General features: G+C 46.5%; 1 protein-coding gene across 1 annotated transcript; it reads left to right on the top strand.

Annotated features, from left to right (window-relative positions):
- The first annotated feature begins 5,371 nt into the window (after positions 1 to 5,371).
- ETF1 (eukaryotic translation termination factor 1) lies at positions 5,372 to 20,240 on the top strand. Its single transcript, XM_078599461.1, has 10 exons — positions 5,372 to 5,772; positions 10,725 to 10,900; positions 12,433 to 12,572; positions 12,961 to 13,099; positions 14,358 to 14,548; positions 16,595 to 16,724; positions 17,267 to 17,422; positions 17,864 to 17,937; positions 18,228 to 18,375; positions 18,771 to 20,240. Exons 1-10 carry the CDS (start codon positions 5,687 to 5,689, stop codon positions 18,848 to 18,850), a joined length of 1,320 nt encoding a protein of 439 aa, XP_078455587.1. The 5' UTR covers positions 5,372 to 5,686; the 3' UTR covers positions 18,851 to 20,240.
- Positions 20,241 to 20,326: the final 86 nt, after the last annotated feature.

The following is a 20,326-nucleotide window of genomic DNA, read 5'->3' as shown; positions in this document are numbered from 1 at the left end:
TGTTTTATTTTATTCTATTTTTTTGTAGTGCGCTATCTCCATTGTACAATTTAACGGTATGGATGTTATTTGTGCACAGTACAGGATTAATGTTGTGAAACATTTTCATATTCTCCCAGATGTTCAGTCGGACACGGGAACCTCTAACCCCCTTTCCCCCAAATAAACATAGTATTTACATTTGTGCAAATTTTCATGCACCTAACCCTCACGAATGTCGACCGTATTTCTTTTTTTTAAATACTTGCACAGAGCCAGTTTATGTGCAGAATATCAGCAGCCACGTTAATTGTAAGGGTCTTCCTGGTAACTTGCCAGGCCATACACAGAGAAGTCCTTCAACAACATCCTCCTTGGCCCCATGACAATGGCAGATCCCAATAATAGGCCAGCATTTCTGTCCAAGTGATGGTGCTGCAATTTATAGACCAATATCCTCAATCCCAGCCATTACATCCGCTGCAGGCATCTCTCAGGGGATGCGTCCTAGGTTCCTTATGTTTTTTCAGTCAATCGCCCCAAATCGGTCGTCTCGTCGATAGTCACGGCAAAAAAAGCCTCTATCGCACCTATGCCGATAACACATTCCTGCGGAGGGAGCTGGTAGTAACGTTGGGTTGCTCGGTCAATGGCCAGGGTCAATGGCGGCGTGGTGTATTCCGCAAATATGGCCGACTGTGAGGGCGGGCACAAGCCGGCGTGAGTAGGTTAAACGTTGAGTTTTATAAGGGCACCACGGGGTGACCAGCCCCTCCCCACCCAGCCCCTCCCCTCCCAGCCCCTCCCCACCCTCCCCTCCCAGCCCCACCCTTCCACCCAGCCCAACCCTCCCCACCCAGCCCCACCCCACCAGGCTGGGTGGGGAGGGGCTGGTCACCCCGTGGTGCCCTTATAAAACTCAACGTTTAACCTACTCACGCCGGCTTGTGCCCGCCCTCACAGTCGGCCATATTTGCGGAATACACCACGCCGCCGTTGACCCTGGCCATTGACCGAGCAACCCAACGTTACTACCAGCTCCCTCCGCAGGAATGTGTTATTGGTCACGAAAGCCTACGTGTTAAATTAACATTGAACTATATTTAAATGTTACCCTCTTAATGTAATTCAACATCTTCAGGCGTGATGTGCCACGTGCTTCCGGTCAAGTACGTACGGCTCCCGAGGGCCACACGCGCTAAAGAATCGGCATGTTTTCTGTATACTGAATCGTGTTTTGTATTGTTTGTTGTGACGTTATGACCCCGTGCCTTTACTGAACAATTGTGATTAAAGGGCTTTATATTTCCATTTAAAGCTTTCGTGACTAGGGATTCATATTCTTGGTTCTTTCGGTAAAGTCACGTAGAAGGGAAATAATACTGGTAGGAACGAAGTGGACCAGACCACCAATAGATTAATGTGTCCGTCCGTCCGCGTTTGTCCGTCCGTCCGCGTTTGTCCGTCCGTCCGTCCGCGTTTGTCCGTCCGTCCGTCCGCGTTTGTCCGTCCGTCCGTCCGTGTATCAACATCGCCCCCTACTGCAAACACTTGGCATGACCCTGTCCGACAAGATGGCCGCCCGCTCCCCCTGCGATATGTGAATTAAACAAGATGGCCGTCGCTTCCGGCGCATCACGGCAAAACTTTAAACTTCGCTTCAAAATTACTTTACTGAAACGCAGCACGTTTATTTAAAAAATTACGTTACTGAAACGCTGCACGCTTTTTTAACACAGAGACAAGAAACATTTATTAACACAGAGACGAGATACATTTAATCGCCTTATTTGTGCACGAAAAGCACGGCACGAGGCCTAGTGCGGCAGGCTTCGTGAGGCCTAGTGCGGCAGGCTTATTAACACAGAGATGAAACGCAGCACGTTTATTTTAAAACAATTATTTTACTGAAACGCAGCACGTTTTTTAACACAGAGACAAGAAACAATTATTAACACAGAGACGAGATACATTTAATCGCCTTATTTGTGCACGAAAAGCACGGCACGAGGCCTAGTGCGGCAGGCTTCGTGAGGCCTAGTGCGGCAGGCTTATTAACACAGAGATGAAACGCAGCACGTTTATTTAAAAACAATTATTTTACTGAAACGCAACACGTTTTTATAACACAGAGACAAGAAACATTTATTAACACAGAGACGAGATACATTTAATCGCCTTATTTGTGCACGAAAAGCACGGCACGAGGCCTAGTGCGGCAGGCTTCGTGAGGCCTAGTGCAGCAGGCTTATTAACACAGAGATGAAACGCAGCACGTTTATTGTTGTTGTTGTGCATATTGGCAGTGGTACCTGACTCGGCTGAATCTGCAGCCCGGCAGCGGCAGAGCAGAGGCAGCGAGAGGCCTCGTCGCTGCTGCTATTCACTCGCTTATAGTTCTACCGTGTTCACTACATCTGTCGTGTTCACTACATCTGCTGTGTTCACTACATCTCTGCCGTGTTCACTATCATCTCTACATCTCTGTCGTGTTCACTATCATCTCTACATCTCTGTCGTGTTCACATCTCTGTCGTGTTCACTATCATCTCTACATCTCTGTCGTGTTCACTATATCTCTGTCGTGTTCACTATCATCTCTACATCTCTGTCGTGTTCACTACATCTCTGCCGTGTTCACCACATCTCTGCCGTGTTCACCACATCTCTGCCGTGTTCACCACATCTCTGCCGTGTTCACCACATCTCTGCCGTGTTCACCACATCTCTGCCGTGTTCACTACATCTCTGCCGTATTCACTACATCTGCTGTGTTCACTACATCTCTGCCGTGTTCACTATCATCTCTACATCTCTGTCGTGTTCACTACATCTCTGCCGTGTTCACCACATCTCTGCCGTGTTCACCACATCTCTGCCGTGTTCACCACATCTCTGTCGTGTTCACTACATCGTATTCACACGCAAGTATTTCTACTTGTGCTTTGATTATTTAGCTGCTGGCTGCATGTTTGGTGGCGATGCTACCGTTATAGCAGCACCAACTGCGGTTGGTTCTGGGTCCATGGAAACGACGCTTTTCACTGCGAGTTTGTAAAGGGTTCCAGCAGCAAATGCGGTCTCTGTTTCAGCAAGCATCTTTTCAACGTGGGCGTCCAGACAACCAGACAACCATTGGGGTCTTCAAAGTCGTGGTTGTTTTCGGTATCCATGTCGTGCGCGCGAATAAAAACTCGAAGTGCCAAACAAACACTGCTCAATGTAGTACTGTTATATGAATATGCCAAACGCCCGTTTATTCAACTCTATGTAGACGACATAAAATTCACCAAGGTGCCGTTTATTCCTTCTATTTTATTTCACCTTTATACTAGTAAATGCATTCGAGTTTCCCCATCTAAGGTCAATTAATCTCAGATGTGATCGTTTGGAAATGAAAGACTACGAGTCTTTAAATCTCACAGCGTTTCTTGTCAAAACAAACACTTTTAATTAACGTTACACTAGAATACAGTAATTTTTTCTTTAACTCCTCTATACCCGGTCGATATCCCTGTACCGGTACTAAGTATTATTCCTACCAGCCCACCCCGCAGGGTCCTGTTAAATATTATCACGTTTCGATTGCAACACAAGCAATCATCATCAGGTGTGAAAACTACAGCAAGAACATTTTAGCTGAAGACTTCAACTACATTTTTAATTGTTTGATTTTTATTATTGCCCTTCTACCTGACTTTACCGAAAGAACCGAGAATAAGAGCTTGATAGCTAATCGGATTCCCCCTGCAGTATAAATACAGAATCTGATTCAAGGTGGGTTGGTAGAGGGGGGGCGTGACGTCAGCACGCACGTGGCCGTCTCGACATTGTCGGGCGCGGTGACGTCATCGCCGCACACGCACGAAGCCGCGCGCCAGCCAGCCAGGAATCCAGGCAGCAAACATTTATTTCTTCTAATATAGTAAGAATTATGACACGTTAGTTCTACTTATTGTATGACATTCGCCGCAACGACGCTCGTGATGATTTTTAGAAGCGCTTTCCAATTGTATCTGAAAAATTAAAACGTAACGGACGTGACATCACCGCCCCCTCCCCCAAACGTTACGCCCACCGCTCCTCGTGCGATGACGTCACGCCGCAGAGCCTCGCCCACCGCGATGACGTCACGCCGCAGGCTCCCCCACAGACGGCGGCGAAGTTGGGAGTGTTGGGGGGTGCGTGGGGGCGGGGTGTTGGGGGGTGCGTGGGGGCGGGGTGTAGGGGGGGGTGTTGGGGGGTGTGTGGGGGCGGGGTGTTGGGGGGGGTGTTGGGGGGGGCGGGGTTTAGCGGGGGTGTTGGGGGGTGCGAGGGGGCGGGGTGTAGGGGGGGTGTTGGGGGGTGCGTGGGGGCGGGGTGTAGGGGGGGTGTTGGGGGGTGTGTGGGTGCGGGGTGTTGGGGGGAGTGTGGGGGCGGGGTGTAGGGGGGGTGTTGGGGGGTGCGTGGGGGCGGGGTGTAGGGGGGTGTTGGGGGGTGTGTGGGGGCGGGGTGTAGGGGGGGTGTTGGGGGGTGCGTGGGGGCGGGGTGTAGGGGGGGTGTTGGGGGGTGTGTGGGGGCGGGGTGTTGGGGGGGTGTTGGGGGGTGCGTGGGGGCGGGGTGTAGGGGGGGGGGTGTTGGGGGGTGCGTGGGGGTGGGGTGTAGGGGGGGTGTTGGGGGGTGTGTGGGGGGGGGTGTTGGGGGGTGCGTGGGGGCGGGGTGTAGGGGGGGGTGTTGGGGGGTGCGTGGGGGGGGGGTGTTGGGGGGTTAGTGGGGGCGGGGTGTAGGGGGGGTGTTGGGGGTGCGTGGGGGCGGGGTGTTGGGGGGGGTGTTGGGGGGTGTGGGGGGCGGGGTGTAGGGGAGGGTGTTGAGGGGTGCGTGGGGGCGGGGTGTAGGGGGGTTTGTGGGGGCGGAGTGTTGGGGGGGGGTGTTGGGGGGTGCGTGGGGGCGGGGTGTAGGGGGGTGTTTGGCGGTGCGTGGGGGCAGGGTGTAGGGGGGGGTGTTGGGGGGTGCGTGGGGGCGGGGTGTAGGGGGGTGTTGGGGGGGGTGAAGGGGAGAGAGGGGGTGAGTGAGGGGGTGAGTGGGGGGGTGAGTGGGGGGGTGAGTGGGATGGTGAGTGGGGGGTGTGTGGGGGCGTGAGTGGGGGGGGGGTGAGTGGTGGGGGGCAAGTGGGGGGGGGGGCGAGTGGGAGGGTGAGTGGGGCGGGGTGAATGGGGGGGGTGTGAATGGGGGGGGGGGTAGAGAGGGGGGTAGAGAGGGGGGTAGAGAGGGGGTGTAGAGAGGGGGGGTAGAGAGGGGGTGGGGTAGAGAGGGGGGGGGCGAGTGGGAGGGGGCGAGTGGGAGGGTGTATGGGGTGGACAGAGAGGGGGGCCGGCAGTGACGTCACCGCCGCGCCGGACGTGACGCCACTCCCGGACGTGACGTACGTCGCGCGCCACGCCAGGTTGCAACACATGTTGGAGCTCCCGGGCGCAGCAGCAATAGCAGTAGCAGCCTGCGGAGCGAGGCCCCGCGAGTGAGCGCAGCCGCCGCCGCCTCTCCCTCCCTCCCTCCTCCTCCTCCCTCCCCTAGCCGAGCGCGTCGAACTTCAGCCGCGTCCGCTGGGTCTTTGCCTTCCGCGCAGGACAGCTGCCCGCGTCTCATCGCCGCCGCCGCCGTCGTCGTCCGTCTCCCCTCTTGCCCTGCTCCTCCTCCCACTCCCTCCGCCTTCATTGTTTTAGGAGCGAACATGGCGGACGACCCGACGGCGGCCGACAGGAACGTGGAGATCTGGAAGATCAAGAAGCTCATCAAGAGCCTCGAGGCGGCGCGCGGGTGAGGCGGCGAGCGCTGGTGGCGGCGATGGCGGCATCAGTCGAGCAGCAGTGGGGAAGGGAGGGCGGCGGCGGTGTGGCGGGGTGAGGGGGTAGCCCGGGTTTTAGCTGGAAGCGACGCGGAGGCCGAGGGCAGTGGCGAGGCGGGCGAGTGACGCAGCCGAAAAACGAGGGGGGCTTCCTTTTCCGTTCCGTCGTCTCTCGCCGTGTCTCTGCGCCACGTGGGTCTGCGTGGTCGTAGCGGTGCGCGCACTGCGCTACGAACCCGGCGACCCCCCCCCCCCCGTGTGATTGCCGGCTACGGCTGGTGTCGGTGGCACGTGGTGTTTGAACCTTCTCCTGGGCCCTCCCTCCCTCGGTGCGATTATTTGGCTTTAAAACGAGTACGTGATGCGGTGTTTAATCAACGTTGGCATTGTGGATGAAGCAAAGGTCGCCAGGCCTACGTGTGGGGTACTGGCCACATCACACATGTGCGCGGTGTCGTTCTTTATAGGCGTTCGCCATCGGTACGCGTGTCACACGTGTGTATGTGCCGAGGTAAGGGGGGGTGGAGATCGTCGTCTTTCCCCAGGCTGTTCGTGCTCACGAGGTTGTGTAATGGGCCGTGGTGCTGGTGAATGTCCGTGAGTTGCCGCCCACGCCAAGGGTGGTTTACTCTCTCTACCCCAACATGGATGGATGTGGTGTGTACGGGCTCCCTTGGCCAGTGATGGCGAGCATACATGAGTGTTGGTCCCCCCCCCCCCTCGGGTTGTCGCGACCCCTGGTGAAATTATGTGGTGGCTCCGTTTGACCTTTTCGTGTTAAGTGCCTCGTGGTTTTTTTAATGTCGCGAGACTCGACTTGTTTTTTTCCTAATATAAATACCTCTACAATATTCAGTGTTCATTTTGGTTATCGGGCTTTTATGTGTGTCAGATAAGGTCATCCCAAAATCGACGAGATTCATGAATTGCAACCCCTCTGATACCAATTTTGAGAATGCACATGCAAATTTGGGATTTTACGCCACTCTTATGACCACGTTTGCCATGAACTAGCCGTTGATGACAATTAGACGTGCCGTGTGACTTGCGGTGGATTAAAATAGATTGTCAACGCAGCTAATGCGTTTGGGCAATTGTCAGAATGTGTTATTGACACACTAATCGCAAGCGTCAATCGACGGCCCCGCGCACCTGTTTTTGCGGCCCTGGCACATGTAAGGCGTGTTATTGGGGCTCTATTAGGGAAGGAGGGTTCGTTGTTTGTCCCATTACCATGGCTCGTGGTCAGTTCGAAGGTAGCGCAGTGGATAGGTAGCGCACTGCGATATTGAACCAGGCTGCCACGGTTATCATCGATAGTGAGTGGCGATTCCAGAACCTGGTGCTTGCCATACCTTCGCTGGACCATCAAAGTAAAATAGTCAAACAACCCTCACGATGATTGAAGTGGCGTGGGGAAGCCTCAATTCAGCAAGGTGTTGTTGTCAACGGGCCTTACAAATGTTTGTATTTATAATGATAATGTATTTAATTTTAATATAATTCATGTTTTAAGTCGCTTTCAACTGGGACATCTTTCAAGGCTGTGGATTTTGGCTTGTTGAACGTGTTCTTGTGTACCGTAGTTAATGGTTCAAAATATTCCTTATTACAGCGATCAGGTCGTGTTTTTCAGATGGACACCCAATTGATAACTCGGACAACACGTGTGCCCTTCGACTGCGTTGTAAAGCAGCTACGCGATGTCTATATTTTTAGTGTGTGCCCCTCTTGCATCTTCATTTGCACTTTTTCATTACAGCATCCAATTCCACTCCTATTTCCCTCCTATAAAATACATCGTAGAAACCCTTCTCCCACTCTCTAGATGTGCGTGTCAACCCCCCCCACCCCATGTATCACGTTCACACGCTTTATAAATCCTAATTGTTTTACGTACAGTATTATGGAGACTCGCCCTCAATCTCGGCTGCTTTCCGACCAGCAGTTGACAAGGGCAGCTGAACTGTACAGCACCGTAAGCGTGTCGAAACAGCACCGGGGCACCAATTGCCTTTAGTCGAATTAACACGACGCATTAATTCTGAACTTATTTGCTCAAAATGAAGCAAGCGTCGCCGAATAGGTGGTGCGGTTCATTCCCCCACAGGCGCAAGGAAAACACGGATGGCTTGTGCAACAGCAAAACCTGCCTCCGGCTACCACCCCCTACCCCCCCCATGCTACTAAGGCCGCTTTTTAAAAAAGTCGTTCACTATATCCACTGCTCGATGAAGGTCCATTGTGCCAGTGCCAACATTGCTATGCAGCAGCAATCCTCCCCTCCTCGGCTCTGCTCAAATGTGTATTTTCCTTCTGTGCGTGTGTGCTCTCGGTCTAGGTTGTTCGATTTTGCCATATGTTGCCAAAGAAGGCATTTTTGGGCTATCATTTCAGGAAATGGCTATACCTTATTTTTGTGACTGTATCGTCTGCACTCGTACAGAGTACGTCTTGGGCACCCATTTATTGCAAATGTTTTTTTAAAATTCTCTATTACTTGATTGGCAAAGCAAGTAAAATGAGTTCATGATTTGTATCGTGACCACACCCGCAGATTTCAGTTGCGAACGAGGCTTGTAACATTTTGTTCACACAGCAGTTTTGGTTTGGCGTATTAAAACAAACATTTGCCTGGTACGGGTTTTGGAATAACGTTTGCACAATAAGCAGCAACACTGCAGTGCATTTCGGCAGAGCGCGTCGCGACACTGGCCCCGTGGCTCTGTCCCGGGTTTGCCAAGTACAACACGACGATATTAAATGTGGTACTTGGTTGCTTATTACAGAAAACTGGGAATTTACAGCGGTCCGCTTCATAAATGTGGGTGGGACTCGTTAATTTGTTCCTGGAATGCCACCTCTCGCTGCAATGGCTGCTAGGGTCATCCTGCTGTGTTTTTTAATCAACTCTGTGACTTAATCAGTGTATTTGGTTTTAAAGATTATATATCTTTTGAAATATAATGCAGTTTGCTTTGAACTAGCTTTTTTGGTCGAGTGGCATACTGTGATGGTCTGATGTGTGTCACACACCGTTTTCACCCTGCATTAGGTGGTCTATTCGTTGCAGGAGCATTGTCTAGAATGAGTCAACTAGTTGAAATTACATTTAAAGCTTTTTGTTAAGTCTGGGCATAGTAGGTTTTTTAATATGTACATTGTCTTAATAGTAACTTATCAAATGCCATGGTTATTTTTGTCTTCGTAATTATATAATGCTCTATATAAATACACTTTATATACAGTGGCATGAGAGAAAAGGCTGACGGAGGCAGCTGCTGACATGGTTTTCTGACGCCAACATTTTGAATTGGCGAGGGGGGGGGGATTTAAATACGCTGCCCTAATTTGCTTGCCCTGAACTGGACACGTAATTTTCCTTGTGCATGTGTGAGGTGAATTTTCGTCTAATTTGCCCCAACACAGCAGTCGTGTGGCAAAAACCGTGTGACTGCTTTTTTTTAAACTAGCCAGATCTAGCTGCATCTGGATCTTTTCTAGGCTAATTAGCAATGCAGTACTGAGTGTGTGATATGCTACCAAGGTGGATGCATTCATTATTTTTGTTTTCAGCCAATCTCAGGTGAAGCATCTGACGAATACATCTGCTTTGGTAATTAACTTTTTGTATTGACAAGTTAATATGATGGTTTATTTATTTTTACAAACACTGCTTCGGGGTTTAAATGTAGTTATTCCCAGGTAATGGAATGTATAACTACTGCATTTTCAGTTATAATGTGTACTTGTGTGTAAATGTCGTGTAATAGATTATGACGATGTATTATTAGTCCATTGCTCAGTTAACTGAAACACACTGAACAATAACTCTCAAATTAAAATTAATAAAAATGTGTCAGCGTTACATCCCAAATTATTGGCCATTAGCCCATATCTAAATGAGGCACAGTGGGTGGCAGACAATGCTGCACACGCTTAATGGTCGCTACGAGGCAGAATTGCATCTTGAGGGTTTGCAAGGCAGCGGGAATGCTCGAGACACGAGTCCAATTTGGACACAGGGCAAAGTCGTGGGGCATTACTGGCTAGAGCCCAGTGCCAGTACAATCCCACAAAAACAAACCCTCTCCTCCTTCCTTGAGGCTGTCGCACATAATGCTCAGTTTGTGCCGGTAGGTTGCTGTGCAGTTGACGGTGACGTTGGAGAAATTATGCCCTGCCCCCGTATACTGATGAAAATAGTAATTTTACAAGACCGTGCAGAACAAAACACAGCACTTGCACAGAAATGTTCAGGAATTATTATACATGTGACGTCTTAACGTGCTAAACATTCCAAATGTGTATCCTACAAATTGACGTGTGCTTTCGCTGGTCCGCAAACAACCCATTGTTTACAAGGTTGCCTTAAAAACATATGGTGTGAAAGTAATGGTTTAAGATGCTATATAATAATTTACACTGTCATGGTTCGTGTTGTAAGGGATGGTGGGGGTTTCATGGAGACAGTGCATTAGAGTATTTTGCATTTATCCTGCTCCTGTCTGCAAACTTGGGATTTTTTCAGTGCAGCTAGTTTTCAGGCCATATGTGCAACGTTTAGGTGGAGTAAATTTAACAAGGTCACAGTTTTCTTGTGAAATGTATGTGTGCATTTTCAAGCACTGCATTTAATTGCTGCTGGATACACATGAACACCACGTTGGTGAAACAGATGATTGATTACAAAGCAGTGATGGACTCTCAGCCAATTTATAGAATGCCCCCAAGGGAGTAAAACTAAAAAAATATTGAGTGATAAAATAACAAATGGAGTGCAGCTAATCAGGACTGCAGGCTTTGACACCACAATTGTTTGAATCCTTTGTTTTCAAGCGCATATAAAATGGCTGATCTTAATTGCCAATTTGTGGCCTGTGATGGTAGTTATTCATCTATTCGTTTTTTGTGTGATCCCCAGGAATGGCACCAGCATGATCTCACTGATCATCCCACCCAAGGACCAGATCTCGCGCGTGTCCAAGATGCTTGCAGACGAATTTGGCACAGCCTCCAACATCAAGTCGCGCGTCAACAGGCTCTCCGTGCTCGGAGCCATCACGTCTGTACAGCAGAGGCTCAAGCTCTACAACAAAGGTGACAGCGGCGTTGGTGTGGTCTCTGGGGTTCTCTCGCTTCTAACCGCTGGCACCACTCCAGGGCTACCTGTGTGTAATCATACTTATACCATGTCCACGGCAATTATATGTCCTTGCTGAGCGAAGGAAAATTCCTGAAACTGCCCATTAGTTAATATACCCAAGGGTGTCTGCTTATGCTTCTCCTGTGGTGGCAGATTCTTTTGGGGGTTTAGATAAGCTGTTAGCATGGCATTGGAATATTGGTGTGTTTGTGCATGGAGTATTTGCCTGTGCCAAATTGCCAGTAATACACCCAATTTCCTCGCATTTTGAAAGTTAGGCAGGGTTCAGCTTGGATGAGCATCTATCATGTATAAAAGATGTTCTAGGCAGTACAGCAGTTTATATTGTTGTGCTGTACTTCTATGGTCACATCTAGCCCCCCCACCCCCATTTCACCACCCTGCACTGACCAACGTGGTGAAGTATAGTCCTATTACTAGTCCTATTACCCCCATCACCCACACGGCATGGGCCCTACAAGCTCGCCAGCACTGCATGGGGAGGCCCTTATCCAGCAGTGGATTAACAAAAGGGCTGTACATGTACACATACGTAGATGGAGTGGTGGGGATGTGCCCACATGCCTGTCACGCATGGCGGTGTGCATTCAGAAAGTGTGTGCACCGTGCACTGATGGCTCAATTACTGATGACTGTAAGCTGCGCGTGTGCCTCTCTGATGCCCCACAGCAATAAATCTGGCAGCATGGTAGGGAACGAGATTTCCAGCCACTAGACACACATTTTATTTCCCTCTGGCTCTTGACGCTTTGCGAAACAAGTGTAAAATGGCTGAAGGCTGTATGTTGTTAAATGTACGTTTCCATGTAATTGCTCACCTTTAGCATAAAGTTGGTGGTGGTCCGTTCAGGAGACAACACTATTTTTAGTTTCAGCTTAAGACTGAAAGTTGATTTTTCTTTTTTGAAAAAAAAAATCAGCTCCTGGCTGACCTTTTATTTTCAATAATTTAGTTCCATTGTTTTACTCAGCGCTTCATCCTCGTCCCCTGTTAACACAGGCACTTTTCTCAATCTCCTATTTGGTTAAAGGTTATCTCCTTCTATAGTGCTGCTTGTGTTTTATTATATCCATTCCATTTTTTATTCTACTGCAGTTTTGTTTAACTTAAAAATGCCGATATGACAACAGTGACACTTGATGGGTTGTGCTGTTGTGGTGGGTTTCAGTTTGTGATTGCAAGATGTGTAAAGGCTTCAGATCTATTTATACAGTATGCTTATGTAAATTGCATATATATATATGCTGGAGGTATTCTGTTGCAATTAGCAAAGGAAGCCATGCTGTGAGACAGGCTGCTTGTAATGTTCAATCAGGCCAGATATTTTAATTATGGGTTTTTTGTGGCATTTACATGTTCCTTGCTCAGAATATTTCTGATCAACATGCAGTCAATGTCCTGTAGCTTCCTTACCACACCTGATATGAGAGGTATAGCCCTTGATCCGTGTTTCCCTATCTACAGTCCCTCCCAATGGATTGGTGGTTTACTGTGGCACGATCGTCACAGAGGAGGGTAAAGAGAAGAAAGTCAACATCGATTTCGAGCCTTTCAAGCCCATCAACACTTCGCTCTACTTGTGCGATAACAAGTTCCACACAGAGGTGCGTAAGTGTGGCTGCTATTGCTATGTTATTTAATGTAATGGTATGAGTCGGGAGTCTTTAGATTCTATCTAACTTGGACGTGCATTTCAAAAGCTTTCATTTTAGAGCTACAAAATGTTTTCATGGTGCTTTTGTATTCATCTTGCAGAAAAAATTACATCTGTTTAGTTTTTTTTTAATTGAGTGAAATAGGTAATAATGATATAAAAACCCCGGCTTACTTCTGTAAACCAGAAATAAAATAGAATTTGTTTAACTCTGGCGTTTACTTTGTACGTCCTGTGTTTTCCCAAAGGTTTGTAGGAGGGCCACCACCGTGTGTGTTGGAATGATGCCGTTTGGACCCGGAGGTGGATAAAATGCCATGCTGTGTGTCTCTATGCAGGCTCTGACGGCGCTACTATCAGACGACAGCAAGTTTGGCTTCATCGTGATGGATGGAAATGGTGCACTCTTTGGCACGCTGCAGGGCAACACTCGAGAGGTCTTGCACAAGTTTACTGTGGACCTCCCCAAAAAGCACGGTCAGTCTTTTACGAACACACTGCTAAGTATTACCCAGTTGGCTTTTTAAAACAGCCTTTTTTGTGATTGTGTTAAAAAAAAGCATCGCCTGACAGAGTTGAGTTGTGTGCAGGGTTGTTTTGCATTTGCACCGTAATCTGGATTAATGCACTTGTACTGCAGCTTGCTTAATGAAACCAATTTGCATCGAGGATATAAGCAGCTTTCCGATGATCCTGTTGGATTTTCCACATCTGATCTGTTTATTTTTTTACACGAGTGAAACTTAATCCAGTTAAAACCAATCACATCCACTTAAAAAGAGCAGATAGCACGTGTTTACATGCTTGTGTGTTTGCACACCTGTAAGAAACTCCCACATATTCTGTAGTGAGCTGAACCAAGCTTTGATTTGGTCAAGCCGTTAAATGTCAGCATTTCCACTCAGGTCCTCAGAGGTCACAACATGAATAAGCAATGTGTATTGAGAAGCTGATTATTTTGCATGCAACCATATGGAAACCATTGTAGAAAACATGACTTTTGCTGAAATTTTGTGCTTAGCCTTTGTCATTTCACTGGTCAGTTGTGCAAACCTAACAGCAGGTTTGAAAATGAATAATGTAAAAGCTTTGCTGTTACCTTTTTTCCTAACCATACTTTTGATTTCCAACACCTCTTAACAGGTCCCTAAAATATTATTTAGGTCTTTCGGTGAAGCCACGTATTTAGCAGCTCTCTCGCTATATTTTTTCACCTGATGAGGATTGCTTGTGTTGCGATCGAAACGTCGTGATAATTTTATTATTTTTCTATCTACGTGGCTTTACCCAAAAGACCCAAAGAATATGAATTCCTGTAGTCACGAAAGCTTTAATTAAGTCAAGATTTTAGGTCCCTGGAATTTATGGGGTTATAATCAGACTTCATCTTCAAATGTAATCGCTGACAGGCCTCATCAACAGCATATGCTGGCACCTGCATCAGCTTGAGTCACAAATAAAATGTGTCTTACACTGTTCTATTTTGGTTTTAGTAAATAATAAAATCCACGTTTGTTCCCGAGAAATTCTACCTCAATCTCTTGTGAACAGCTTTTTTTTACCTATGACTTCATTTTATCTGCGTGGGCAGCTGTGTTTTGTCATAGTCATGTCTTGTTTACAAACATTGCTCTCTACCCTCCACCGCTGGTGGTTGTTACTAGCCGAGGTCACCTCCCTCGCGCTTGCTTCATGTGACCTGCTTACTGAATCTATCTCTCTCTCTGTCTCGTAGGACGTGGAGGTCAGTCAGCGCTGCGTTTTGCGCGGCTTCGCATGGAGAAGCGGCACAACTACGTGCGAAAGGTGGCGGAGACAGCCGTGCAGCTCTTCATCTCCAACGACAAGCCCAACGTAGTGGGCCTCATCCTGGCAGGGTCGGCTGATTTCAAGACGGAGCTCAGCCAGTCCGATATGTTTGACCCGGTGGGTTTTTTTGTTGTTGTTCCATCCCGGGTTGTTATAGACCGATTTCATATTTGTCATCTCTAGTGGTCTTTTCTGCTACTTAGTATGACACCCCCCCCACCCCCCTCCTGACATTGATTCCACCATCAGCATATGTTAGTGCAGCAGCCGCAGTTTATGTGCTCCCATAATTTTGTTGCCAAAATGGTGTTGTGTTTTTTATTTAATCAATTAGCAGTCTGCTCAAAGCCTAAATCTGGGAAAATAGTATTGAGTTGTTTGAAACGGTGATTTTTCGCTCGCAACCATTTCTTTTGACGACGCAACCTCCGATCTGCCTCAAGCTGGCCTCGTTGTCAAGCATGTCTCTGGAAACAGACAAGGCCAACGTCGTTTCTGTTGCAACTTCCAGTCGTCTGGAATTCACTGCCTTTCTCACTGCGCCGCACGTCATCATCAGTGTTGGCCTTTTGTCAGGATCCTAAGACTTTTTTGTTCTTTCAAGCTGCTGTTTAATTCCTGCCTGTTAAAGCTTGTATTAATGAATGGGATGATGGTAATAAAGAGAATGGGGGAGGATTCAACAAGGTTGTTTTAGGACAAGACAGTTCTAAGTAATAATTAAACTTGCAATCCGCACAGGAATCTCTCGCTCTCTAAGAGAGAGAATGACTTGAGAGGTGCAAGGAATTGGAGACTGGGAAAAATGGTAGTCACCGGGTACGCCGGCACCAAGATCCTACAAATCTCTGCGATCCTCTCCATAATAAGGCGTTATCGGTCAATTCATTAGTCTTTACATGAACTGTGTGGGTGGGAGAAAAGACACGGGATAGAATGGTGACAAATTGGGGTAATGATTTGGACTTGAATTGCAGAAGTGTCTCGGCAGTGTGGACGACCAACAGGAGGGAATTCCAGACTACAGGGACACCAGTGGGGCAACTGATCACCGAGCAGAGATTGAATGAGGTCTCTTGCATAAGGTCGTGGTTACTGTGGTCGAGCTAATGGGGGAGAACAGTTGAGCTAGTGTCATGAATTAGGCAAACTCGGAATTTTAAATAATTCTCTTAACGTGAAGGGTGTGATTTTAATTGGTTGAGATATTAAGCCGCTTTATAATTATATTAATAATTACACAAATCTTTAAAGTGTCTGAAAGTACTGTAGTCGTGTAACTGGCCAGAGTGAGATGTTAGAGAAGAGGTAAGTGAGGATGAGTAAGTGCGGATGAGTCCATGGAGGAACTTAATGGTGGTGAGGATGATTTTGCATTTGATTTGGTTTATTTGGCTAGAAAATGAGTGGGTATTGAAGTGTGATCTGTTATCGTTGCCCATTTGCGCGTATGGACGTCCGAGTTGGGTGTATGGAGTCTTATGGTGCCATTCTGCATCGGCAATTTGGAGGTCAAGGCTTTGGGGAGCCCATTTTGGAATGGAGTGACATAGTCAAGGCAAGAGGTGATGAAGGCAGTGTTGTGGGTCTTGGCTGTAGTGAGGGAATAGAAGTGGCAGATCTGGGAAATCTTGTACAAGTGTGGGATAAATATATTCTTTCCAAGTTGAGACGTTAGGGTGAGAAAGCCGAGTTCTAAACCGAGGATAATGTCAAGGTTTTCGATGTGAGATGCTTCGGGAAGGAGAGTTATAGACCCAGGATAATGCTGAGATTATTGACAATGCCAAGCTTGTTGATCCCAAAGAGGAGTACATGATGGGTTCTTTGTTGAGGCCATTTTTGTTTGCCAATTTGGCAAATTTCTGTTTTGGGTATATTTAACTTGATGAATTTAGAGAGTCCATGGTGAGACTGCATCAAGACAGGGTGTGACAGCAGATGGTGAGGAGGAGTGGTGTCTTAAGTGGAAATGTACAGCTGTTTCATCAGCATGGATAAAAAAAAATACAATGACACGAGTTCTTTGTAGTTGCTCTTTGGAGCTATTATTCGCAAAAGCAATTTATATTTTTTACGCTTTGACATTTTTAATTGGTTTTCCCAAAAAAAATTACACTGGCATAATCAATTTATTGAATGTATTTGTTTATGATTTAATAGAGGTTGCAGTCAAAGGTGCTGAAGATTGTGGACATATCGTATGGAGGGGAAAATGGCTTCAACCAGGCCATTGAGCTGTCTCAGGAGGTGCTCACAAGTGTCAAATTCATCCAAGAGAAGAAGCTCATTGGTAAGTGATTGAATGAAATACACCGGGTTTCCAAATATGTATGTCAGTTGGTTAATGGTTGAATGGGGTGAATAAAGCTGTTAGATTATTGCAAAAAAAATCATGAGTATTCAAATATTCTTATCGTGCGTATGAGGTTTTGGTGATTGGTTGTTACTCCTTATTGTTGGCAAACTGCACACTCGTTTTCAAATAGAATTTAATCTTTTTAGAAAATGCATCATTGTTTAATAGATATTTTTAAAATATATTTCACTTCTAGCAGCTTAGCTGTTAAGCGGTGCCCACAACTTACATTTGCAACGTTATAGTTACACAAATAAATTATTCCATTTGATTGGAAGCCAGGGGTATATACCTTCAGGCAACATTTAGACTCATCACTGCCCTAAAATTGTGGTATATTTTCATAACATTTTCAGTATTTGCACTTGTTATATAACATTTTAGTTTTGCATTAACTTAATAAAGGTGGAGCCAAACCTCTGCTGCATCGATCCCATGTGGCCCATGTGATGTTGAATCATGCCATGCCCACTCAGGCAAATACTTCGAGGAGATCAGCCAGGACACGGGAAAGTACTGCTTTGGGGTGGATGACACGCTGAGGGCACTGGAGATGGGCGCGGTGGAGATCCTCATCGTATGGGAGAATCTGGAGATTACGCGATACGTCCTGAGGTGCAACCCAGCTGAAGGTTAGCAGCGCATGGAAATACAAATGAAACAAACCTTGTGTGGTGACAAGCGTCTATAATCCAACGCTTTGGGCCTGGTTAGTAGGTTGCGTTACACCCACCTGGATCAGCGGATTTGAACTATACAAAAATGCAGTTTGTTGTTGATGTGTTATTTTTGCATGTGGGTTATCACCATTTACAAATGCATGTTGTATAATGCCGTCTATATTTAGCGTTTCACACTTAGTTGGTTTAAAAAAAAAAAAGCTTCGTGATAAACCATCGATGCTAATTGAAAGCAAACGGTGCGCATAATCCTTGTTGAAATTGGAATGGATTCTCATTCTTGCAAAAGCACCTGCTTAAACTTCGAATTTCTAACTCAACTTCACACACAGACTTTGAAATATGTTCAATTTTGGCCATGTGAAATCTAAATTCTTGACATGTTTATAACAGCTGAAGACCCGGAGAAGGTTTTGTATTTAACGCCAGAGCAAGAAAAGGACAAGTCACACTTCATTGACAAAGAGGTTTGTAATTTTAACTTTTGCAACCTTGGTGTACCACACTACAATTATTTACATCAATCAGGAATAACTGAACAGCAGTGGATGAATATCAGAGCAGAACTGCAAATCCTTAAATTTACATGGGTTAAAGTACCATATTTGACTTCCAGATATTTTGTGTTCAAGTTAACAGCCTTTGTTCTCTGTTTGGAAGTTAAAACATTATCTATTGTGGTTGAAGGGAAACGTATAGGACAAAGTGTAGAGAATAAGCTGCTGTGTTTTGCTTGTTGGTACATTATTTTTAACAGACGGGGGTGGAGCATGAGATGGTTGAGAACATGCCACTGCTCGAGTGGTTTGCCAACAACTACAAGAAGTTTGGAGCCACGCTGGAAATCATCACGGACAAGTCCCAGGAAGGCTCCCAGTTTGTCAGGGGCTTTGGAGGCATTGGAGGTGATGAAACCTGTGACAATATTCTTGATTGCATTATTTCCCATCGTTTTAGAAATACATATGAGTTGGTAAACAATTTCAATTTGTATACGTTTGAAATTTGGTGGTTTCCTTATTTTTATGATTAATTATACATTATATCTGGGCTATGGGTTAACCGTGCTTGCAAAAATTAGTTTTTACTTGCTCACTGGTTTATTACACATGCCATTACTGAGGAAAATACATGTTTTAGAGTTTAATTAAAATCTATTGAATTATCTGTTTTTGTTTTATCGCAGCCCACCGCTCCCTTCTATTACCCAGGATATGTTTGAGAATTGACTGAGCCAGATGTGACATTTGGGAATATCTGAATCCTAGTTAATGGACACTGCTGTGTTGTTTTCTGCCAGGCATCCTGCGATACCGGGTTGACTTCCAGGGGATGGACTTCCAGGGTGACGACGAGGAGTTCAATCTGGACGACTACTGAGGGACGGGCTCGGCGCCTCCGGCTTCAATCACGTGCCTAGAGTACACATGGCCACCGCGGGGGCAATTGGGAGAAAACCAACAACCAAAACCCGCCCAGCCCTGCCTTCTGAGAAATAGTTAAATTAATAACCCCGCCGGATATAAGTCTCGCACACCTGAGCCAGGCCTGAACCCTGACTTGACAAAAGGAAAAGAAAGACTGCTTGTTCATATTGTCCCACGACCTTATTGTTGGTTGCACATATCCAGCGGGCACCCTGTTAATAAAACTTAGTCTGTGTAACTACTTTGTTTCCCTTTCACCTGCGGTTCGTCTCCATTTCAGCCAAATTGCAAGTTGCCAACAAAAGCCTGGCCTCCTTGCAAAGGTTTTGGTCATTGTCCTCCTTTGCATCCAAACTCTTCCAATGACATTCTTAAGTAGTGTTGGTTTGCCTAGACTGAGCACTTCTCGTGGTTTCTTATATGCACATTGACTGCCAACCAATTTATACGTGTCCCTTTGGGGTAAGCGCATGTTTTGTGTGCGCGGCTATGAAATCACTGGGACTATTGGTCCACATGGGCCACATTTGGCAGTTGCTGCTTTTGCGTAGGATGCACCGACCCTGTGTCGTTACACAGACTAACAGGAGCTTCACGAATGCTGAGGATATCCCTTTTTTTTAACGAACCACAAATGAACTAAATCACACCAATCTGCACCACAGAACGGAGCCAGAATGAAGATCTCTGCGTCCATGGCCCAATATTTTTCGGAATGGAGAACTGATGCCAGAAGGACTAAAAAAGGAGCTTTGCCTGCAATCAAGAAGGCAGTTGTTGTTTGCACAGTGTTATTGGTGCATTGTTGATGTGTGTGAATTGCTGTTGCATTGTAAACATTTATGAGCAGAGTATTCCAAAATCTACAACATGGAAGTAGGATATTTTCATTTTTTTAATGCAGTGAGGTAAGGACCATCTTGCAGTTTTATTAATTTTCTTAATTGACGGTAGACTACCTATAATTTGTGCAGTCCCCATTCTGTTGCCAATCCCGAAAAAAAACTACAAGATGGTCCACAATTGCGCATATTTATTTGGAGTTTGAGGGGCCACTGTTGCTGCGTGCTTAATTCTATAGCACAGCTGTCTTGAAGCAAAACGGTGACTACACATTAGTTGGTTTTTCTCGCGAATTTTAAGTTCGGCTTTTTAAAGCTGCCCAAGGCAGGGCTGGCAACACTGTCCGGTGGTCTGTGAACTCGTTGTACAATGAATACCAGGGTTCTGCCATTGTATTTCATTGAACGTACAAAGAAATCCTGGTGTTATTACCCAACGAGAAATTGAAAGATTGAGGTCTTCCTCATTTTTCAGAGTAAATAAAAAAAGATTTAAATATTGCACGTTTCAGCGTTTTTGTGAAGTTTGAAGATTACGAATTTGCTTGACTGACAATTCATGGAAGGGTAATTTGACGCTTGAAACA

Source organism: Lampetra planeri, chromosome 12 (assembly GCF_965212315.1).
Source record: "Lampetra planeri chromosome 12, kcLamPlan1.2.h2, whole genome shotgun sequence".
Classification (NCBI taxonomy): domain Eukaryota; kingdom Metazoa; phylum Chordata; class Hyperoartia; order Petromyzontiformes; family Petromyzontidae; genus Lampetra; species Lampetra planeri.
Note: the sequence above shows the minus strand (reverse complement) of the source record. Positions and strands in the feature narration are given on the sequence as shown.

Coding starts and splice junctions, on each gene's coding strand:
- ETF1 (XM_078599461.1), top strand. CDS start 5,687: ATGGCGGACGACCCGACGGCGGCCGACAGGAACGTGGAGATCTGGAAG. Junction 12,573..12,960: donor ATAACAAGTTCCACACAGAG/GTGCGTAAGTGT, acceptor GTCTCTATGCAG/GCTCTGACGGCGCTACTATC. Junction 17,938..18,227: donor CACACTTCATTGACAAAGAG/GTTTGTAATTTT, acceptor TATTTTTAACAG/ACGGGGGTGGAGCATGAGAT.